Source organism: Macaca thibetana, chromosome 7 (genome assembly GCF_024542745.1).
Source record: "Macaca thibetana thibetana isolate TM-01 chromosome 7, ASM2454274v1, whole genome shotgun sequence".
Lineage (NCBI taxonomy): Eukaryota > Metazoa > Chordata > Mammalia > Primates > Cercopithecidae > Macaca > Macaca thibetana.
Window position 1 is genome coordinate 16,611,656 of NC_065584.1, and position 25,065 is coordinate 16,636,720.

Sequence of the window (25,065 nt, forward strand, 5' to 3'; positions counted from 1 at the left end):
TTCAACACTGGATCATTATGCTATTCATGTTTTCATGTCTTGATTTCATGCTGACAACTATAGTTATAAGCAAAGGACGGAAGGACTCAAATGATACCTTTCCATGGTGAGAACGGAATTAGAAAAAAGGAATTGGTCAAGTGGTCTAATAGCTAAAGACAGTAAGGCTTCAGAGCATGATGCAGCCATTTCCATGATAGGGAACCTGATGTTTGAATCGACAGGTTAGATTGTCCCATGGATAGTGCTAGAAACACATTGCCCAATTTGGAATTCTGTTTTCTAGTTTTCTTTTCTTTCTTTTCTTTTCTTTTTTTTTTTTTTTTTTTTGAGACAGAGTCTCACTCTGTCTTCAGGCTGGAGTGCAGTGGTGTGATCTCAGCTCAGTGCAACCTCCCCCTCCCAGGTTCAAGCGATTCTCCTGCCTCAGCCTCCTGAGTAGCTGGATGCCACCACGCCTGGCTATTTTTTGTGTTTTTAGTAGAGACGGGGTTTCACCATGTTGGCCAGGATGGTCTCGATCTCTTGACCTCGTGATCCACCCACCTCGGCCTCCCAAAGTGTTCGGATTACAGGCCTGAGCCACTGCACCCGGCCTGTTTTTTAGTTTTGTCCAGTCTATCTTTTGTTGTCCATTCTTTTATACATTTTTGTTCTTTTGATTAGGAAAGTTCAAGTTCTTCCAATCTGCATACAGTGATTTGTATTTCGTAAGGTGACTTTGCATAGATCTCATTTCATCCTCTGAGGTGTGTTTTTAGCCAAGCTGACTGCTGAGGCGTTCTGCTCTTGCTCCAGGGTACTGCTTCTCTGGTGCTTCCTTAAGAGACCATTTGTGTTGGTGAGAAAGCCTATGGTTTGTTTTTTTCCTGCCCTTGACACCTTAACATATCCTTCTCTGTATTTTTGAATTCTTAAATCCCTTCTGTCCTGGATCCAATTGTTTATCACTGCCTGAAGAACCTGCTCCCTTAGGAACCACCCCTCCTGTCTCTACTTTTTCTAGCCTTTCCCACATTCCCTTTTTCCTGGGTTTTCTCTGTCATCTGCCTTTAGTTGGAAAAAAGTTTCATATGATTCTTTCCCATTTCCCCTATATTCCTTTTCATTACACCCTAATTCCTCGAATAGAATTGTTATTGTTTTGTTTTTCCATCCACACCCCTGTAATGCAACCTTCCTGTGTAAATTTTAGGCTCAAGCTTTTCTATTCACGTACTTTTAGGCTGAGGCTTGGATTTTTATTGTAGGCTGTGTTATTGTGTTACAATGTTATTGAACAATTTGATGATCCAGGATATTATGACTCTATGAAATTTCCTTGTAAAACCCATGGTTCTTGGAGCTAGCTTGTTTTTATTCTGGGAAAAATTTTCTAGCTCCCCAGCTTACGGCCTGAATGGTTAGAGTCCAGTCAATGCTGTTTGACTTTATAGTTCAAAGGGGGTCATTTCTGTGGTCACTATCCTATTTAACAGTCATGTCATGGTATGTCAAGGTAGGCCATCATACAAATAATCCACATTCTGTTTTGACTGTTTTATTTTTAAAAATAACATCTCCTCCTTTTAAACTTTAAAAAATTTAGTAAAGTTTAGTAAACTTTAAAAAATTTAGTAAAAAATGTAGTGAAAATTCACTTCCTTCATTATGCTTTTGAAATCTGGCTTTTTTTCTCATTCTTCCCCTATTAATCGTTCTTAAAAAAAAAATCACTGTTGACCTAACCAAATTAGAGTGTCTCAGTCTTCATGCACTTCCACCTTCTTGCTGCATTTGACTGCATTGATACTTCTTTTTTTGATGTTCTTTCTTTGAATTTCATACATGGTTAGTTGAACCACTTCTGTGGTTCTTTTTCTTCTTGCTTCATAACTCTAGGTAATCATCAAGACTTGCCTTTCCTTTCGAGTGGTCTCTTGAAGGGCGTTCGTCTTAAAGCTTTAGCCATTGCCTTCCTCCTAGTAACTGTGCATGGTGTCTCTGGAGAACTTTAGTTCCTTGTCTAGAGCTGCCTACATGACAGGTCTTTTGGGATTTTTTTGCCATTACTTCAAAATCGCTGTTGAAACCAAAAAACTTCCCCTTTTCACTTCCTTATTCTGTCGGTAACACTACCATTCACCAGACTTGCATTTCTTATGCTTTAGATATAGAGCTGTCTTAGTCTGTTCAGGCTACAATGATAAAATACCTTAGACAGGGCCAGGCGTCATGCCTGTAATTCCAGCACTTTGGAAAGCCAAGGAGGGAGGGTTGCATGAGCCAGGAGTTTGAGACCAGCTTGGGCAACATAGTGAGACCCCGTCTCTGTTAAAAAGAAAAAGCCCGGCAACCTTGGATTAGGTAATTTATAAACAACAGAAATGTATTTTTCACAGTTCTAGGCACCAGGAGATTCAGTGTCTGGGGAGGGCGCTCTGCTTCATAGATGGTGCTTTCTAGCTGTGTCCCCACATTGTGGAAGGGGCCAGCAGGCTCACTCTAGCCTCTTTTATAAGAGCACTAATCTCATCCATGAGGGCTCTGCCCTAGTGACCTAATCACTTTCCAGTGGCCCCACTTCTTAATGTCAACACACTGGGGATTAGATTTCAACATACAATTTTGAAGAGAAACATTCAGACCATAGCAGGGGTCAATAGGGAAAAAAATGGAACAGAAATTGAATTAATTTATCTTTGAAAGGGAGGACCCTGTCCTATGCTTTTTGTAGTTTCAGCACCCAAGACAGGTATTCAATGGATGTTTCTTAAACCGAGCATTACATTGATTCTTGGGTTCACTCTTTCCTCTAGTTTTTACTCAGACCAGACCCTCATTAGTACACATCTTTTTTACTGCAATACTTCATCATTTTTGAGCAATCATTTTTCCTTGCTTCTATGCACATTGTACACTACTGCCAGGAGAATTTTTCTAAAGCATTACTTTTATCAAGTCGAGAGCCATTATTACTTATGGATTCAATTAAAACTAGTTAGTCTGGCCTTCCAGATTTTGAGCCACCTAGTTACATGTACCTATTTTATGTTATGTTTTTCCCACATAAATCAATTGCAGCTAGTTAGAACAGTCCTTTTATTATTCTTTCCTAGGAACATAGTTATTTCTACTTATATCCAGAATTTCCCAGCCATCCTCTCATTTTTTTTTTTTTTTGCCAGTACAAATCCTGTACTTCTTAGCTAAAGACCAACACATAGCCCAGAACATTGGCCTTTAGTAGGTACTCTTGAATATTGAGTAAATGGGGACCTGTATTCTCAATGAGCTTTTCTAACCAGCTTCGCATGATGATATTCTCCTTCATGTCCACAGACTCCACAGGCCTGTTTATTAACTTATATTTCTCATATCTTATTTCAAGTTTAATAAATGATTAATTCATTGAATAAAATCTGGCATATGAGTGCCTTAGTCATGTACTGAGAAACGTATTTGAAATGGCTTCAAAAGCGTTGTTCTCTTTATTTCTATCTTAATTGTAAAAGTGCTTTTAAATTAAGCCTTTAACATAAGTGAATCATTGGATCTAATCAAATGATTTCAGCACATGCTCTGTGCAATTACATTTGTGCCGCTTAGCTGAAACTATGGCAACAGAGTGAAAAATGCGTTTTTACTGATCATTTTCCTCCATAGGAGTGGGAAGTTCCAAGTCAAACATCTCACAACTTAAAAAAGTTATTATACAAATTATACTTACAGTAGAATTGCTTAGAAAGTTCAGAAGCCATTTATCAGTCATAGGTTTGTGGTGGAAATCCTGGAAGACCATGCCAAGGGTTAACAGTAGTTACCTTTGAGTGTTGGGATTATGGGAGATTTTCAAGGTCTGCTTTAGGCCTATTTTTTCAAAAAACAGTGAACCTGGATAATTTTATAAAGAAAACAACAACAAAGTTATTTAAATCTGAAGGAAAAGACCATTTTCCTTTTATCCTTAAGTTTACTGTTTTTAAAATTACATCAGTCACCACCTCATATCTACTAGGATGGCTACTACCAAAAAAAAAAAAAAAATAGTAAGTATTGGACAGAATGTGGATAAATTGGAACCCTCTTGCACTGTTGATGGGAATGTGAAAAGGTACATATGAAGGGATTTCACAAAATTCATGGAAAAATTGGTTAAAATTCCTTTGTGAGAGCATTAAAACTATTTATACCTCTTTTTCCCTAGATGATTAAACTTAAGGTATTAATGTAAAAAAATTCTGAGAGCTTTTGAAAGGAGCATGGTTTAAGCTGATTCACGACAGAGATATGCCTGAAGTAGACCTTGAAAAGATTTAAAATATTTATTGATTTAGTCCAAATTTACTAATATTTAACAACTCATGTGGTCATCAGAATTGACACCAGAAACAACTTACGATGTGGTCATACTGCTGTGTACCAGTTGATTAGCTCTATTCTAAGTTTTTGGTTTGTTGATACTCTTTGTTGTTTTGTATATTTGCGAAAAGTTTTCATAAGGCATTCTTTCTATGGGAAGGAGTTAATCTTTTTCTAAGTTAGGATTTAGAGGCTGAAGGTGAGGTTTTGGTGCCACTATGCTGTTATAGTCAGACATCCACAAATTCCCAAACCCTGCTCTCCCAGGCCCCTCTTTTCCCTCAGGAGTCATGAGTGATCCATCTGCAAGGCACAAATAGCTGGTGGGAATCAGAGTACAAATTTAATAAGAGTTGTGCAAACATCCAACACACCAATGTGGAAAACTCTTCTGTAGAAGCTGCATTGGTGCAGGTAGTTTAGGTTTAAGGCCTAAGTGAGGCGTCCTACTTTCCTTCCAACTAACTCCATCTAATTATAATCTTGAGACCAGCATGTTCAGGTATGTGACTTAGAAGGTTAGAATGGGCCGGGTGTGGTGGCTCATGCCCATAATGCCAGCACTTTGGGAGGCTGAGGTGGGCGGATCACCTGAGGTCAGGAGTTTGAGACCAACCTGGTCAACATGGTGAAACCCTGTTTCTACTTAAAAAAAAAAAAAAAAAGCTGGGTGTGGTGGCGCACGCCTGTAGTCCCAGCTACTCAGGAGGCTGAGGCAGGAGAATTGCTTGAACCCAGGAGGCGGAGGTTGCAGTGAGCCAAGATTGCACCACTGCACTCCAGCCTGGGCAACAGAGTGAGACTCCGTCTCAAAAAAAAAAGGTTAGAATGGAGAAGAAGCACCAGGTGTCTTAGTTTCAGGTTTCTTTAACAAAGATACCATATACTAGCTGGTTTAAACAACAAACATTTATTTTTCACAGTTCTGGAGGCTGAGAATTCCAAGATTAAGGTGCTAGCAGCTCCAGTGTCTGGTGAGGGCCCACTTCCTGGATTGCAGATGGCAGTCTTCTTGTGTCCTTGCCTGGGGAAAGCAGAGAGAGAGGAAGCATGGTCTCGCCTGTCTCTTCTTATAGGGCACTAATCCTATCATGAGAGTTTCACCCTAATGACCTGATTACCTCCCAAAGGCCCCATCTCTAAATACCATCACATTGGAGATTAGGATTTTAACATATGAATTTTGGAGGATACAAACATTCAGATCATAGCACCAGGTCCCAGGAGAACCCCCGAATCTGCTTAACTAACTACTATGTATGTTGAAGGGAGAAGTGCAAGAGAATGGCCAATCTGTCAGGCCATGGAAGAAATGTGAGGTAAAAAACCAAAGAGAACTTGTATGGAGGCTGATCTTTTAACACAGTGAGTCTACCTATTAATTGTGCCCATTTGGAGTTTTGACTCTTGAGTAAATGAATTAGTCACATTTCTTACCTTTGGGGAGAACTAGAAAGGGGGTTGGGCAAAGGCATGCCTGGCATAGGAAAAGGAGCAAATGTCCTTTTTTCCTACAACTAAAGTACCATCTCCTTTTGGGTGTGAAGAAAGACAGTGTACAATTCTAACAGGTCTGTTTCTGGTACAGTCTGGTCCTAGGCATGCAGGTAGCTTCACATCATCTGAGCAGCATATTTTGGACTTTACTAAAGCATGTGGATGACTCACACGTGCAAATTTCTGCAATTGGTTAATGTTTTATTTCACCTTTAGGGTGAAATAAATGTGTAAATATTATAAGCCTTGTTCTAATATTGTTAATATTATTGTAGAGAAGTTTGAACTCTTGTTCTTAGGTTAACAATTAAGAGAAATTAAATTTATTTTTAGACTTTCATGCACAAAAGCTTTAATCACAATGACAAAATAATAGCATAGGAATGAAAACTATTTAGACACCTAGACTCACATGCTCGAATGTGTTTTTTGTTGCTTAGGATTCTATATAGTAATGATATTTACCATTTCCTCTTATGTGTTTTGTCATCAACACAGTGAAAAAAATCTTTATAATGGACAAATATTCCCCCATGCCTAAATATGATAGAGCTTACTACTGATTTGCTGTCATATGTGTTTACTTACTTTGCTTAATAGATGTAATGGAAAAGACTCAGAGTCAGGAAGAGGGGCAAAAAAAAAAAAAATCATATGGTTACTAAGTTCAAGAGCTCTGAGATGGGCCTATATCATATCACCTTTTAAATTTTTATTTTACTCTTTTAGATTAATTTATGAGGGGAGTAAATGAAGTAAAGGCTAAGTACAGCACACACTGTGAAGATTCTGGTGGAAAAATAGTCGACTGTCAAAAACCTGGATGAAACCTCAAAGACTGTAGGCTAAGTAAATGAAGTTGAAAGCCAAGAAACTATGTATTGTATGATTTAATTTATATGAAATTCTAGAAAAGCTAAAACTATAATGACTGGAATTAGATTATTAGTTACCCGGGAAGTAATTGGCTTCAAAAGGACATCCAGAAACTTTTCAGGGTAATGGAACAGAAATTTTCAGGGTGATGGAACTGTTTTCTATCATGCTTGTGGTGGTGGCTCCATGACTATGTACAATTACCAAAATTCATCAAACTGTTCATTTAAATAAGTGAATTTTATTATATGTAAGTTGTACCTTAGTAAAACTTAGAAATATGTTAACTATAGATTTTTGGTGCTCAAATGTCTTTAATTTTTCCTTTGAGCAAACATAAGAACCAAAGGAATGTTACAGTCTCAGACAATAGCTTTGAGGGCTATCGTAAGGATTAAGATTTCTGTATCCTACCCTATCGTAGTTTCAACTGCATGGTTCCCAGGTAAGATTAAGAAAGTGAAGACAAAATAAAGGAGTACATGATAGCAAGCTTGATCTCTGGTTCTGTACCCCAAACTGAAACCTTGGTGAGCTGGGCTGGATCACGTGGACCTGCTTAAGGACTTACTTGTTCCTTTGCCCTATGCAGATACCCTTTAAGATTGTTTACTGGAATCTTGCCATTCTTAAGCAAGGAAATTCCAAAAAATCTAAACTCTAGCAGAAACGAGGTGGAAGAGAGTGGTTTTTCTTCATAAGCCTAGGGCTAAACTCTTTTCAGGACCAGCATTCTTGAGTTTTTCTAAGACCTAGGACTTGAGTTATGGGAGAAAGAAGAACCTCTCCCAAGCTCTGCCTTACCTACCAGCCACCTGGGAATAGTATTGGTGGAAAAGCAATAAAAAGAGTAAACGAAACTCTCAGCTGCCAAAGTAATGAGAGGAGGAGCCAAAGAGAACATACCTTGAGCTGCTTCTCATCACCTGGAAACCTTCAACCCTGAGTATAGAAGGCACTGATGCCCTTCATCTTGAGCCCTGGGGATAGGAGGTTGGAGAAGCCTTGAGTTCCTGTAGCGGGCAAAGTGTTAATTTATGTCAGAAACAAAATAATAGAGGTAGTAGATAATGAACAAAAACAGCCTTTCACAAATTATCTGAACAATCTTTGTGATTGACTAGGGTTTCCTGGGTAGTATACATTGTAAAAGAAAGGGTAATTAATTTATAACCTTTTAAAAATTTCCTATGAAAGTTAATTATGTGTATCAAAAAATAACTCCTTATCTTCTTAGTGTAACAGCAAATATAGATAAGTAATATATAAATATAAAGCAAATATAAATATAGCTATAATCTAGTATATGAACAATGCTTTTGGAAAGCTGGGCTTGTACATATCTCAGTAAATAAAAAAGGAGTCCTGATAGTAAGAACTAGGAGTAATTATTTTTAACACATGACTCTTTAATAATAATGTCTTAAGCTTTTTTTACATAATAAAATAATAGAATTTAACATTAGAAGAGAGCCAAATCATTATTTCAAAAGTGGTTGTCTCTCATGAGTTTGGCTTTTTATAAAATCTGCTTGACATATTAGAGAAAAATAAGCCATTGTGTGTTTATTTTAAAATACTACCTATGTTTTTGGTATTAATTTTAGATCTATATTGATGTCAGTGTGAACTCTAGGCTGGGCCATGTACATTGACTTGTTCTTACTATAAAATTATACATTGATAGTAAAACTCTTAAAAATGGAAAATAGAATGGTGGTTCCCCGGTCTGAGAGAAGAGGGAAGAGGGCAGTTGTTGTTCAATGGATATAGTTTATTTTGCAGAATGAAAAGGTTCTAAAGATCTGTTGCATAACAATGTACATATGGTTAATAATACTGTATACTTAAAAATGGTTAAGATGGTAAATTTTATGTTATGTATTTTCAACCACAATTTTTTAAAATTTTAAATTATGAGTTTAGTTAAACTTTGGAAAGACACTGAAATTATTTATGCCCTGAAGCTTTTAATTCCAAAAGTTCTTAGTTGAGTTTTATTTTCTTAAAGTTGTAGTCCCAAAGCATTAATTTATTTACAAACCCTTATATATAATACTGCTTATTGGCACACAGCAAGCACTGTATAAATTTAACTCATTTAATCCTCATTAAATTCTATGTGGTAGGTATTATTTTGTTTTCTGTCATTTTATAATGGCCATTTTCTAATATACAGAGAATTTGAAAGAATTGTATGTTGAATACCCTTATACTCACTACCTAAATTCTGCAAGTAGTATTTTGTTGTATTTGCTTTTGACATACGTGTTCATAGCTATATTTATTTATAAATTTATCTTATTTAAAAAAATACATTTCAAAGTAAATCGCAGATATCAGTATGCTTTGAGGATAAGTAGTTTGATGCCATTTACATTATTGGGCACTGAGACACAGACAAGTAATTTGGCAAGGTCACACAGCTTTTAAATGGCATAACTAGGATTTGGATCAAGCCTTTCTTAACCACTTCTGCAGAGTACTAGTTCACATAATATTAATAGATACTACCTTAAAAATAATTTTGTGGTTAAATAAATTGACAAATGTATCTTAGTCTTGATGATCTACATGCATATTTTCATAACACAGGATCTGTAAGGTTCAGCAGTAAAGAAATCATGTAACTTTGTTTAAGCCCACCATTTCCACATTTATTCTACCAAAGCACTCTGCTCCCCACCTCTCCCCCAAACAGAACACCTATTTTAAGATAGGACTAGAATTCAATGGAATATGTTATGGAAAATGCTAATTTATAAGATATCCTAATTTTATTTGTTCAAGACAGAATACATTTTTGAAGAGTTTATATTTTTAAACATAGTCCTAAAATTTTAGAGCTGACAGGGATCCTAGAGTTCATTGAGACTAACACTTTCATTTCAGAGATGTAGTAATGGAGACATAGAGTATTCAAGTGACGAATGCATACTATATCATGTCCAGGTATTTAGTGGCAGAAGTGGAACTATAACCTACCCTAGAACCTGGGGATGGCATTTAACTTAATTGATACTCAGTAAATGTTTGTTGAATAAATTAATACATCTTCTCAATCCATCCAGTTTTTCCCCACTATGTATCTGTCTACATATTAGAATTTTCGTTTGTTTTTGGAGTATATTGGTCAGTAGAGAGTCTAATAAACACTTTAATTTATGTTAATCTTTGGTACAAATGATATATATAGTTCCTAAATTCCAAAAAAGTTTTATTGTAATGTATAACATACAGAAATTTATGTAAAATATGCTATACTATTTAACAAATAATTATAAAGCAACCCCTGGTTAATCACTCAAGTCAAGAAATAGAGCATTGCTGGCACCTGAGAAGCCCCCAGGAGCCTTCTTCTATTGCTGACCCTCTTAATTTTTTTTTTCTCTCTCTTTTTTTCTTTTAGCTAATTTGACAGGACATGCAGAGAAGGTGGGGATAGAAAATTTTGAGCTCCTGAAGGTCCTAGGAACTGGAGGTAAGTCTTAAGTTAATTTTTAAGGAAAAAAAGAAGTACTTATTATATCTATGATGAAGGATTGATATCCCCAATATAGAAATTAAAATTTAAAAAGCATGAGGAATCCATTAGGAGAACTGTCAAAGAACATGAACAGACTATTCATAGAAGCACAAAAGGCAAAAAATTAAAAGAATTGGCAAAGATTTAGGGAAACCAGTCCCTTTTACTGTGCTGTTGGGAATGTAAATTAGTTCAGCCTTACACAGGACACAATATTTTATTTTATTTTATTTTATTTATTTTTTTTTGAGATGGAGTCTAGCTTTGTTGCCCAGGCCAGAGTGCGGTGGCATGATCTCGGCTCACTGCAACCTCTGCTTCTTCGATTCAAGCGATTCTCCTGCCTCAGCCTCCTGAGTAGCTGGGATTACAGGTGCCTGCTACCACGCCCGGCTAATTTTGTATTTTTAGTAGAGATGGGGTTTCACCGTGTTGGCCAGAGAGATCTCGAACTCCTGAGCTCAAGTATTCCTCCCTCTTCGGCCTCCCAAAGTGCTGGGTTAATAGGCGTGAGCCACTGCGCCCATCCAGGACGCAATATTTTTAAAAATCACTAACATTGATAGAGTGCTTGTTAGATGCCAAGTACTCTGTGGAGGACTTTGTATTGATTGTCTTATTCAATCTTCATTTAACTCTATTGATATTCAATGCACATAATTTGTAATAATGAAAAACCTAAGACTGTTTAGAAACCCAACAATAGGGCTTTGGTTAAATGGAACATGGGTCTATATGTTCTATAATGTATGTAATGGATTAACATGAGCTACTTTTATTAATACTTTGGAAGGCTCTCCAAAATAAGTTTTAAAAAAGCTACAGAAGAGAATGTACAATATACAAAACATTATATGAGTAAATATAAATATCTACATGTATATATGGATGTGGAAAATATCTGCATGTATATATGTATGCAGAAAAATTTCTAGGTGCCTGGGTGTGGTGACATATGCCACCATAGCACTTTGGGAGGCACTTTGGGAGGCCAAGATGGGAAGATCCCTTGAGGCCAGGAGTTCAAGACCAGCCTGAGAAACATAGTGAGACCTCATCTCTACAAAAAATAAAGAAAAGAAAAATCTCTGGGATATACATGGTTATGTAAACTAAAATCTTAGTGGTAGCGGGATTTTACATGATCTTGGTTTTGTGCTTTGAACTTTCCTTTGCCTTCTGGATTTTTGCTACCACTGCTGCTCTTGCTGCTCAGGAATCAGGGCTGACTTAAGGGGGATATGACCTATGCAGTTGTAGAGATCCCTGCACATACAAGAACCCCACATTTGGTGTAATGCTCTGCTATCACTGTTCTGAAATTATTAGTAATTCATGAACAAAGCACCGCATTTTCAGTTTTATGCTAGGCCTTGCCAGTTACGCAGCTTCTTGTCATGTGTATGTTTCCTATTCAGTTCTCTCCCTGGACTGTGTTGCTCTGCAGTCACTGCTGCTATGAGAATTGGCTTCTGTCATTTTTCTCCCATCAGGTCAAGGTACAAAGGAGGCCTTTAGCTCTTCCCCACCCTCCCCGCATTCTCAGCAGGCCTAGAATCTCTTGTCCTGGAAGACCAGGGAGAGCCTCAGACGACAGACCATTTTTCTTCTCCACTACAGTTTAGCTTCACACTCTCAGGGACCTCAGAGTTCTAGCCCCTGACAGGATGGATTACACCTGTCCATATAGGGGTATCTGCCCATCCCTTCCAAAATGCCAAGCATTATAGCGAGAGAAAAAGCCTTTCTCTTGAGGCTTCTGTAATCAATACCAGCCACTTCTCTAGCCTCATGTCTGTTTTTTGTTTTGTTTTGTTTGCTTTTTGAGACAAAGTCTAGCTCTGTCACCCAGGCTGGAGTGCAGTGGCTCAACCTTGACTGACTACAACTTCCGCCTCCTGGGTTCAAGCGATTCTTCTGCCTCAGCCTCCTGAGTAGCTAGGATTACAGGCATGCGCCACCATGCCTGGCTAATTTGTTGTCTTTTTAGTAGAGACGGGGTTTCACCATGTTGACCAGGCTGGTCTCAAACTCCTGACCTCGTGATCCGCCTGTCTCAGCCTCCCAAAGTGCTGGGATTACAGGTGTGAGCCACCGCACCTGGCCTGCCTCACGTGTGTTTGAGTTCACTTATGTAAGCTGTCTTTAGATCATTTAGTAATGAGCCTTCATCTACGGCCCTGCTGTATAAGGTCTTTATAACCTCCCTGAGTAGTTTAGCATGCCATATAGGCCCAATTTTTACAGCTACCAGTGTATAAGCACAATGAATAGTTTATTCCCATCAACTAAGCATGTTATTGTCGGAAATTTAGTTTAACTGTCAACTTGGAGATGTTATTGTACATTTCCACCTTCAGATAATTTGTTCATATGTATTTTTTAAAAACCCAAGCTCTACCCCACTTGCATTCCTAAGAAATCATGCTTTCAAAATATCAAAATAATATCCTTTATTTCTACCTTTGTTTCCTGTTTCAAAGGCAATATCTACTCAAAGGGGAAAGAGGGTCACAGTTCTGTGGTGACTCATTTCCCTTAAAAATAGTGCTTGTGACATCTCGTCAAAACTTCTTAAGGTTGATATATATTATAGATTGTTTTTATAATATCTTTTATCTGCATGTTTTTATCTGTTTTATCTGTATGTGGCTTTTTTTCTTGGTAACAACTTTATTGCGATATAACTCATGTACCATATTGTTCCATCATTTAAAGCGTGCAATTCAGTGGTTTTAGTATATTCACAAAGTTGTGCAGCTATCACCACAGTCAATTTTATATCATTTTCCTTACCTCAGAAAGAAACCCGGAACCTTTTAACTATTAATGCCCAAGCAAGCTCACCATCCTCCCCAGTCCTAAACAACCAGTAACTGAATTTTCGTATCTATATATTTGCCTCTTCTGGACATTTCATATAAAGGTAAACATACAAATGTGTAGTCCCTGGTGACCAACTTCTTTCACTTAGCATAATGTTTTCTTTTTTTTTTTTTTTTTTTTTTTTTGAGACGGAGTCTCGCTCTGTCACCCAGGCTGGAGTGCAGTGGCGTGATCTTGGCTCACTGCAAGCTCCGCCTCCCGGGTTCACGCCATTCTCCCGCCTCAGCCTCCCAAGTAGCTGAGACTACAGGCGCCCGCCACCACACCCGGCTAGTTTTTTGTATTTTTAGTAGAGACGGGGTTTCACCATGTTAGCCAGGATAGTCTCGATCTCCTGACCTCGTGATCCACCCGCCTCGGCCTCCCAAAGTGCTGGGATTACAGGCTTGAGCCACCGCGCCCGGCCAGCATAATGTTTTCTAGGTTCTTTCATGTTGTAGTACACATCAGTACTTCATACCTTTTTTTTTTTGTTTTGTTTTTTTTAAACGGAGTCTTACTGTGCCACCCAGGCTGCAGTGCAGTACCCCGATCTCACTGCAACCTCCACCTCCCTGGTTCGAGTAATTCCCCTGCCTCAGCCTCTGGAGTAGCTGAGATTACAGGTGCACGCCACCATGCTCGCCTAATTTTTTTGTATTTTTAGTAGAGATGGGGTTTCACCATGTTTGCCAGATTGGTCGCGAACTCCCGACCTCAGGCAATCCGCCTGCCCCGGCCTCCCAAAGTGCTGGAATTACAGATGTGAGCCACCATGCCCAGCCAGTACTTCATACTTTTTATGACTTACTATTTCATTGTACAGATATACCACATTTTGTCTCTCTGTTCATCAGGAGATGGACATTTGGGTTGTTTCCATGTTTTGGCTGTTATAAGTAATGCTGCTTTGGAGATTAGCCTGGGCAAAATAGTGAGACACCCATCTTGACAAAAATTTAAAAATTGGCTGGGCATGGTGTGGTATGTGTCTGTAGTCCTAGCTACTTGGGAGGCTGAGGTGGGAGGATTGCTTGAACAGTTTGAGGCTGCAGTGAGCCATGATTGTGCCACTGTACTCCACCCTAGGCAACAGAGCAAGACTCTCTGTCTAAAAAATAAACAAATAGATAAATATAATGCTGCTATGAACGTTCATGTACAAATTTTTGTATGAACATATGTTTTTGTTTTTCGTTTTCAGATACTTTATAAAAAGTCATGCACACTTTTAAATATTTTGAATACAAGGTTCTGTAAATTCTCTCAAGTTCTGTTTAAAGTAATCCTTGATGTGAGAATCATCTTCCTTTTTTGCTACAGGTTAGGTTAAATAATTTTAAAACAGGAAGAAATCTGAATGATCTTCCTTTTTTACTACAGATTAGGTTAAACAATTTTAAAACAGGAAGAAGTCTGTGACAGAAAAATATTATATGCTTAAACTTTAATCATAATCTATATTGCCTGAAGAGTTCATAGTGTCTTGGCATGTTTCCTGCCATCTGCCATTTAGATGGCAGAATTCCATCTAACTTATCTATAATCCAATACTATAAAATTGCCAGGAAAATAGGATTTGGGTAAACAGAAATTTTCTTAGTGGTAACTTACGCATAGTAGTTTCTCAAATATTTTTGAATGAATGGATGAGTATACTTATTCCATATAGTAAGGGATCTTGTTATATGTAAAGGTCCTTGAAAATTTGAAAACAAATTGCTATTCTTATTTGCAATGTTTCCATGACTTTCCATGTTTTAGAGATGCCTTTTTCATATTAAAGTTTCAGAAATGTCAGTTTTTATGTTTTTTATCAAAAGCAAAACTTAGTAAAAATATTAGTACAATTGATCAAATGAAACTGCTGTTTATATACTTTTAATTAACCCAATTCTTATTTATTTTAAAAATAGATTTATAGCAGTTTTTAAAGAAAACATTATCTCAGACTGAGATAGATATGGTCAAAGCTAAACAACTTTAATCTGTAATAATAGATAACTTCTCTATAGCAAAATAGACATAGCATCTACAGAACCTTCTCAAGGACACTATTAAAATGTAATATTAATGATTAATTTCACCATTGAATTTTACAGTACATAACAAGAACAATGAGACTAATCCTATCCATTGATCTGTTAATTTAATGTATGCAGTATATTCCAACTACAGAAGCAGAAAGAAAAAGGCAATCTTAGGGCCTGGTGCAGTGGCTCATGCCTGTAATCTCAGCACTTTGAGAGGCTGAGGTGGAAGTATCACTTGACCCCAGGAGTTCGAGACTAGCCTGGGCAACATAGTGAGATTTCATCTCTACTGGAAAAAAAAAAAAAAAAAAATTAGCCTGAGGTGTTGTAACACTCACTTATAGTCCCAGCTACTAGGGATGCTGAGGCAGGAGGATCTCTTGAGTCTGGAAGGTCGAGGCTACAGTGAGCCATGATTGTGCCACTGCTCTCTAGCCTGGGAGATAGAGCAAGACCCTGTCTCACTATAGCTTTGAACTTCTGGGCTCAAGCAGTCCTTTCACCTCGACCTCCTGAGTAGCTGGGACTGGAAACATGTTCTACCACACGCAGCTTGCTTGCGTGTTTATTTATTTAGTAGAGACAGGGTCTTGTTATGTTGCCCAGGCTTGCTTCAAACTCCTGGGCCCAAGAAATCCTCCTGCCTTGGCTTCCCAAAGTGCTGGGATTGCAGGCATGAGCCACTGCATGTGGCCACCGTCATTATTAAACCCCTAAAGTGCTAGATAAGGAATTTTCCTTACTCTTGCCAGGTGATCTATGCAGTTGAGTAGTCTTTCTATCAACTGCATAGATCACCTGGCAAGAGTAAGAAAAGTTCTTAAGCTTGAAAAAATAAAATGGGAGCAGGAATTTAGAGAAGCAAATAAGCTGCCTGAGGGCACAAGTTATGCTGGAGAAATCCACCAGTGAATTGTGAACTAGTTCTTTGGGTTTACCATTTTCATACTTTGTATATAGGAGACAGCCTCTAAGGCACTCAAGAGGTAGAGAAGGCTACTGCTCAGTAAAAGAGTAAATGAGAAAATAAAAATCTAGCCTGCAAAGGGAGATGGAGGGGAAACTTTTCTGGCTTCGCATTGGCTTTGGGTGAAAGAAACAGATAAGTAGTAAAAGCCTTCCCTGAGTCACAACCTTAAACCAAACATCATACAGGTTTGCAGCTTCAGTTTGTTATCCACTTACGTGATTAAAAAAAAAAAAAAAATCCCGGCCAGGCACGGTGGCTCATGCCTGTAATCACAGCACTGCTTGAGGCTGAGGCAGGCGGATCACCTGAGGTCAGGAGTTCAAGGCCAGCCTGGCCAACATGGGAAAACCCCATCTCTACTAAAAATACAAAAATTAGCCAGGCGTGGTGGCAGGCACCTGTAATCCCAGCTACTGTGGAGGTCGAGGCAGGGAGAATTGCTTGAATCCGAAGGTGGAGGATGCAGTGAGTCACTGCACAGAGGAAGACTCCATCATATATATATGTATATCACACAAACAAGTATGAATTTAGTTTATTCTACTTACGAGTTGGTAGTGTTCCCAACAGCACTAGCAAAGCAAACGTAAATCTTCTCTGGAAGATTTACTTAGATCTTAAGGAAATAGCAAAGAAAGTTTTACAGACATGATTTTACTATCAAAAATCACAAACATCCAAGAAGCAAAGCACTATGAGTGAAAGAAGTGGAAACAACAAATAGTAGAATTAGACCTAAAGAGACTGTTGGAATTATTAGATATCAAATATAAATGTGTATTTTTTTAATTAAAAAGAGATTTGGTTGTAATATTACGGAATAATACATGCTAAAAAATGACCAGATCGGAAAAAGAACCAGTAGTCCTTCTAGGAGTGAAAAAACAATTCAAAGTATAAACTCAATGGATGGTTTACTAGTAGATGAGATATAGCTAAAGAGAAAATTAGTGTGGATTGGAAGATAGATTTGAAGATAATATGCAGAATATAGAATGGAGAAAAAAGAGATAGCATATGAGAGAACTATTAAGACATAGAGGATAGGCCAGGTATGGTGGCTCACAACTGTAATCCCAGCACTTTGGGAGGCTGAGGTGGGAGGATCCCCATCTGTCTGGGCAACATAGTGAGACCCTGTCTCTAGAAAAACAAACTAACTTAGCTGGGCATGGTGGTGCATGTATGACTGTAGTCCTAGGCACTCAGGAGGCTGAGGTGAGAGGGTTGTTTGAGCCTGGGAGGTCAAGGCCACAGTGAGTTAGGATCACATCACTACACTCCAGCCTGGGTTGACAGGTTGTCTCAAAAAAAAAAAAAAAAAATAGAGAATAGACAGAGAAGATACAACATTTTTCTAATCAGACTTTCAGAAGGAGCTAATAGAATGAGTAGAGGCACTGTTCAAAGAAATAATAGCTGGGAGTTTACAGGATTAAACGTGAATTTGCAGAGAGCAAATCTATGCATACAAATATAAAGAAATTCTTATGTAGATACATCAGAGAGAAACTGATGAACACAAGAGACAGAGAAATACCTGAAAAGCCGTCAAAGAGAAAAGACTTATTTATAAAGGAACAACAATTAAACAGTGGACTTTACAACAGCAACCCTGGAAGCCATGTAAAGTGGAATAATATCTTCAAAATGCCCAGAGAAAATAGCTGTTAATTTACAATTGTATACTCAGCAAAACTGTTTTCCCTAAGTGTGGGCAAAAAGACACTTGTGTTTTTTTTTGGTTTTTTTTGTTTTTTTTTTTTGAGACGGAGTCTCGCTCTGTCACCCAGGCTGGAGTGCAGTGGCACGATCTTAGCTCACTGCAACCTCCACCTCCTGCGTTCAAGTGATTCTCCTGCCTCAGCCTCCTGAGTAGCTGGGACTACAGGCGCATGCCACCATGGCTGGCTAATTTTTGTATTTTTAGTAGAGACGGGGTTTCACCATATTAGCCAGGCTGGTGTGGAACTCCTGACCTCGTGATCCACCCGCCTCGCCCTCCCAGAGTGCTGAGATTACAGGCGTGAGCCACCACACTCAGCCAAAATTTTCAAACATACAAAAGCTGAATGTGTTTTCTACCAATAGGTCCCCTATGACAATTTTAAAAGAAGTAGTTTTAGGAGGAAGGAAAATAATCCCTGGAGAATTTTCCGAGATGCAAAAAGGATTACCGAACAAACAGTCTAAAGCATACTGACTGTGTAAAGCTGTGGTCATGATGTCTCATTTGTGGAGTTGAAAAAAGAAAACTAAACAATTGGACAAAATAGCATTTAATTTGGGAGGTGGACAGGAGTTAGTTTTCTGACGTAATGTTCCTCAAAGTTTAACATGCATAGTAATCTTGAAATGTGTAAATTACCAAACTGATTGAAAAAGGTGTGAGAAACCTGCATAGTCCTATAACTGTTAGATTGGTCAGTAAGTAAAAATCCTTCTATTGGGAAGACATTCAGTACAGTTTTAAGAATGAGTTCTGCCACACGTTCAAGGCATAGATAATTCTGATCTTCCACAAACTCTTTCAGAGAACAGGAAAAGGGGGATTATTTCCTCCAACTCATTGTATGGGTCCAGTATAACGTTGATTTCAAAAAATACACTAGGACAGTAAAAAAAGGCAGATTATCAGCCCATTTTTGTATATGTGAAAATTTTAATACCAAATTTGTATAATCAAACCTTGTGTGTATTTTCTTTCAACACATTTTATACTTTGACTCATTATCTATTATACCTCCACATTGAGTAGACTGGTCACAGGCCTTGAAGACAATTCTACAAAGCTAGGAAACAGTTCACCTGTAATTTTTTTTACCTTTGCATTTCCATTTCATGCGTGTGCAGTTTTATAATGGATCAGTTGTCGGCCATGGAGACTGCTTTTCCTTTTCGCCAGCTGAGAGTGTAGTCTCTTATGAGAAAATGGGATAACTAAGAAATGTCATTGTGAGTATATCTCATTTAAAAAATCACAGTTTTGATGACTAAATGGAGTAGGTGGAAGCTTTTATTATGAATATAATAAAATCTCAATTTTTATTCAAAAATTTTACCACTAATCTTTCAGTTTCATTACCTTTTTAAGATAATTTTTTTTTCAGCACTACTTAGAATAATAGAAAAGCCTCATCAGATGTCTTCATGTGTCATGTAAGGTTTTCTTTGGAAATGAAACTGAAAACTCTTCTGATGAATTAATTTCTATATATTTAAACTAGAAAAAATGCTATTCATCAAATATCTTGAAGGCTTTGTGGAATATTTAAATATGAAAGATTTACTTTTTGACATTTAAATACATATAATATTCATTAAAATCTTTTTTACTCAGATTGACTTGCTTCTCTTGTGTCTAGTTTCCTTTGGCCTATCACTAATCTTCTTGATCAGTTTTCCAAGCTGGAAACTTTTAATGTTGGATTCTTTTTGGATTCTTCTCTATTTTGGTCTCTTTCTCTTTCTCTTTTTTTTTTTTTTTTTTGAGATGGAGTCTCACTCTGTCACCCAGACTTGAGTGCAGTGGCGTGATCTCAGCTTGCTGCAACCTCTGCCTCCCAAGTTCAAGCTATTCTCCTGCCTCAGCCGCCCAAGTAACTGGGATTACAAATGTGCACCACCATGCCTAACTATTTTTTGTATTTTTAGTAGAGACAGCGTTTTACCATGTTAGCCAGGCTGGTCTCAATCTCCTGACCTCAAGTGACCCACCTGCCTCGGCCTTCCAAAGTGCCGGGATTACAGGTGTGAGCCACTGCGCCCAGCCCAGCCTCTTTACTTCTATTTTCTCACAAAGTCCTATAATTTTCCCTTTAAAGTGATCCTTGGATTTACCTTTTCTGGGCTTATGAACAGAAAGTGCTATCACTCATTTTACCTTATGTATGGATTCTTTCAAGGGGTGTCTTAACCTGTCTGCCTTTCTATATGCTTTCTCTTCCATTTATGCATTTTAATATCATACTGTTATACATAATATACAGTCTTATTAAAATACAACATTTTCATGCAGTTTTCCTATTTAAGAACTTATACTGCATTTTTTCCCAGTTAACTATTCAAGCCAAAATTCTTGCCTTGCTTTCAGTTTCCCGTGTTACCTTTTTTCACCCAGCTTACCCTGATATTCTGCCTACTTTCTATTTTTTTTCCCCCAACTTTTATTGTAGGTTCGGGGGTACATATTCAGGTTTGTTACCTGAGTAAATTGCCTGTTGCTGGTGTTTGGTGTAAAAATGACTTAGGTAGTGAGCATAGTACCCTATATGTAGTTTTTCAGCCATCACTGTCTTCCTACTCTCTCCCCTCAAGTAGGCCCTAGTATCTATTGTTTCCATTTTTATTTCCACGTGTACTCAATATTTAGCTCCCACTTATAAGTGAAATCATTTTCTTTTCCTACATCAGTTCGCTTAGGAAAATGGCCCCCAGCTGTATCCATGTTGCTGCAAAGGACATGATTTCATTTTTTTAAATGGCTGCATAGTATTCTGTGGTGTATATGTACCATATTTTCTTTATCCAGTCCACCACTGATGGGCATCTAGGTTGATTCCATGTCTTTGCTATTTTGAATAGTGCTGCAGTGAACATGCAATGAACATATGAGTACATGTGTCTTTTTGGTAGAATGATTTATATTCCTTTGTGTATATACGTGGTAATGGGATTTCTGGGTTGAGTGGTAGTTCTTTTTAAAGTTCTTTGAGAAATCTCAACTGCTTTCCACAGTGGCTGATGTAATTTACATTCCCACTAGCAGTATATAAACGCTCCCTTTTCTCCACAACCTCACCAGTATCTGTTATTTTTTTACTTTTGAACAATAGCCCTTCTGACTGGTGTGAGATGGTATCTCATTGTGGTTTTTATTTACGTTTCTCTGATGATTAGTGATGCTGAACATTTTTTCATGTGCTTGTTGGCCGTGTATATATTTTCTTTTGAGAAGGATCTATTCATTTCCTTTGCCCATTTTTTAATGGGGTCATTTGTTTTTTGCTTGTTGATTTGTCCGCCTACTTTCTAGTCCGGTTTGTTTTCCTTCACTTGCCTACAATTATGTGTATTTTTCCACCCTCTGATGCCCTGCCTTATCTTGTTCCCCCATTGGTAGTACTCATCTTTTTTTCCACCTGTCCAAATCCTGCCCAGATTGCTTTATTCTCTGAACTGTTGCACTGAGCCCTCCATAGAGAGCATAGCACTGACTTGTTCTCTGAATTTTCTTCACATCTCCAATCTTTCCTCTAGATTGTAAGCTCTTAAGATCATCCCTATATATTTTTCCAACCCTGTTGCTCTGTGCCCCTACCTGCCCATAATCCAGCATCGTATGAAGTATAATAATAGTCTATCAAGTATGTCATTTATGCTGTTGTCTCTGGCATTACTCTTCAGATTGATACGCAAAAGCCCAGGAAATATCTTTGGTTCATCTTTTAGAATTTGTGTGATGATGAAATTTTGGGTTATTTTGGGGAATATTGATTATATTTTTATTTCTTTTTTTTTTTTTTTTGAGACAGAGTCTCACTTTGTTGCCCAGGCTGGAGTGCAGTGACACGATCTCTGCTCACTGCAAGCTCCGCTTCCCAGGTTCACACCACTCTCTGCCTCAGCCTCCCGAGTAGTTGGGACTACAGGCGCCTGCCACCACGCCCGGCTAATTTTTTGTATTTTTGGTAGAGATGAGGTTTCACCATGTTAGCAAGGATGGTCTCAATCTCCTCACCTTGTGATCCGCCCGCCTTGGCCTCCCAAAGTGGTGGGATTACAGGCATGAGACACCGCGCCTGGCCCTTTATATCTTTTTAAATCTCTTCTGCTGCCTTCCTTTTGACCATTTTGCCTTCTTTGAGCTATCTGTCCAAGTATGGGAGAAGAAGGTGTTTAAATGTACCTGTGGGTGTGCATTATCAGTAATTCTAATAATGAAGTGCAGCATGAAGGTCTCAGCTAAAGACTTTAGTATTCTCTGAATTTTCTTTTTTTTAATCATATATGGTCATGTACTTTGAAGAGCTGGTGTGGTCTTGTCTTACCTTGACAAAAAGGAAAAAAGAAAAATTTTGCCAGGTAAGAGTAAAGGATGCAGCCAAGTTGATTCACTCTTCTGGTTTTGGTGCTTTCACACGGTTGTAGAGTACTTGAGTATCGAGGATGATGTGGAAGACTCAGGTTTGCATCTTGACACTGTGGTTGCTTACTTGAGTTTCTTGAGTTAATCATATGAACTCTGAGCTCAAGTCCCTTTGGCATAAGTTATTATAATATTACCTATCTCACAATGTTCTTATAAGATTAATAAGATAATGGATATGAATTGCCAATTACTAGATAACCATGGGTTGTGGTTATTTATTGAACAGGGAACTCCATTGTAAAACTGTAACCTAAATTGAAAAAACAAAATTATTTAGGACTTACTTATAAGAAGAGATTATTTATTTATTATTTTATATAGTCACTTACTTTATTAGCATCTCTGGGAGTAATTTCAACTAAAGTGATATTTTTAATAATAAAAATTTAACAAGTGAGAAAATACCTCATAAATGAAATGTTGTTAATCGCAATTTTGTTAGCATTTATGAGAAGTTGATTTGTATGTTATCTTAAGCATAACATGTCAAATTGAAAGATTATATTTCTTTTTCTTTTTTTTTTTTTTTTTGAGACGGAGTCTTTCTTTGTCACCCAGGCTGGAGTGCAGTGGCATGATCTCAGCTCTCTGCAACCTCCGCCTCCCAGATTCAAGCAATTCTCCTGCCTCAGCCTCCTGAGTAGCTAGGATTACAGGCGCCCACCACCACGCCTGGCTAATTTTTGTATTTTTAGTAGAGATGGGATTTCACCATGTTGGCCAGGCTTCTCTCAAACACCTGACCTCAGGTGGTCCACCCACCTTGGCCTCCCAAAGTGCTGAGATTACAGGTGTGAGCCACCATGCCCAGCCTCTTATTTGTTTTCTTTTAACAATTCAAACATCGTAGATTCTGAATCATCTTAGTGTATTGTAGGTTAACACTCCTCTGCTAAGATATACATGATATGAGTAATCAAATGTTTTGATCACCTGACACATAATAAATGCTATGTAAGTTTTAGCTATTTTGTTTTTCAGTTTTAGCTGTTATTGGGGAAGCTGAAAGGGAATGTAGCTCAGCTTCTAAAAGAGTTAATGTAGTACATTACCAAGCTTTCAGATTAGCTTTATACATAAGTGAATATCATTTCTTAATGAGTATTTTTTGTAAAGCCTAAAATGTGTCCTGCAGTAAATAGAGAAATAACAACCACCAAAGGTCTTCCTGGTTTCAGGCCTTGCTGGTGCATTTATTTCCACTCTACAGCCAGAATGATTTTTCTGATGGGCAAATTTGATTCTGTCACTTTTCAATTTAAAACTTTTCAATTCATTCCCGTTGGTCTTGGGATTCATTCATTTGTATTTACCAAGAGGCAAACACTGTTCTGGGTGCTGGAGGTAAGAGTAGTGAGTATTAAATATGTATGTGTTATACACACACACACACACACACAAACCATACAACATAGAACCTTGTAAATGGAATAGTATGGAGCTGGTCTTCATGTAATGCAGAGTTATTTCTGAGTTTATGAAACCTTGGCATGAGTGCTGGCAAAGTGTAGAAATTCTGAAGGCCTTGCTTATGATAGTGTCTAATAAGCAATAACTGTTTGTGCCTACCTTGGTCCCTCGCGTCCTCTTAAGAAGTTCATTTTTTCCTTATGTGGATTTCCTTTGTTGTTGTTGTTGTTGTTGCTGTTGCTGTCATCTAATCAACAGTAGATCTTGTAAGTTTGCTCTGTGGAAATACTGGTTTCCAGTTGAGGCTGTCTTTGGGCTGCTTACCCCAGCCTTAAGTGCCATCTTGAAATGTAATGTGTGATATTTCTTTACTCATTGGTCCTAGACGCTATGAATATTCCTGATAAGGTAGCTTTTTTTCCTCCAACCTTTTTTTTTTTTTCTTTTTTTTTTTTGAGACGGAGTCTTGCTCTGTCGCCCGGGCTGGAGTGCAGTGGCCGGATCTCAGCTCACTGCAAGCTCCGCCTCCCGGGTTCACACCATTCTCCTGCCTCAGCCTCCCGAGTAGCTGGGACTACAGGCGCCCGCCACCTCGCCCGGCTAGTTTTTTTGTATTTTTTAGTAGAGACGGGGTTTTACCGTGTTAGCCAGGATGGTCTCGATCTCCTGACCTCGTGATCCGCCCGTCTCGGCCTCCCAAAGTGCTGGGATTACAGGCGTGAGCCACCGTGCCCAGCCTTTTTTTTTTTTTAAACTACAGATTTACAGTAACACATTTCATTTATTAAATGAGACACACTTGTTTCTCATGGGTAATTTGTTACTAGAGGGTGCTATAAATTGCACTAGGCAACTTAAAGACGTTGCTACTTTTTGATGACATGATAGAGGGAAAAATACTTTAGTTGAGTCATGTAAAAGACTGTTTTAAAAAGTATGAGGACTTAGTCATCATTTGTCATTTTATTCTTTTAAGTGTTTGGAAAGTATCCGTATTAAAATAATACCTTTAAAAGCATGTATTCATTAAATTGTCAAAATTGTCGTTCAAAAAATTTATAATTTTGCATTTGTGTATGTGTATATCCACTATACCTTATGCTTCAGTGTAAGCCTACAATATTTATGTAAGTCTTAAAGGTTAAATGTTTGTGATGTTTTATGCCATAGTAAGAAGATGATTCCATATGAAGTGTCAATTGACATTGTCTCTCTGGTATAAATACAATTTTATTTATTATCAATACTGTGTTAGGTCATGTTAGTTAGAAGCAGAGCCCAGGACATGGATTTGGGCATATGTGATTTACTGCAGGAGCGCTCTCAGGAGAACAAGAGTGAGGGAAGGAGGGTGGTCAGGGGAGGAGCCTAAACAAGCTTGTGGTCTAAGCAGTGG

General features: G+C 38.0%; 1 protein-coding gene across 2 annotated transcripts in view; it reads left to right on the forward strand.

Annotated features, from left to right (window-relative positions):
• Positions 1-25,065, forward strand: part of RPS6KA5 (ribosomal protein S6 kinase A5) — a 201,680-nt gene that overhangs the window by 50,586 nt on the left and 126,029 nt on the right. For both annotated transcript variants that reach the window (XM_050799047.1, XM_050799048.1), the window contains exon 2: positions 10,124-10,195. In XM_050799047.1, the coding sequence (XP_050655004.1) occupies positions 10,124-10,195 (72 nt within the window). The remainder of the gene's footprint in view (positions 1-10,123; positions 10,196-25,065) is intronic.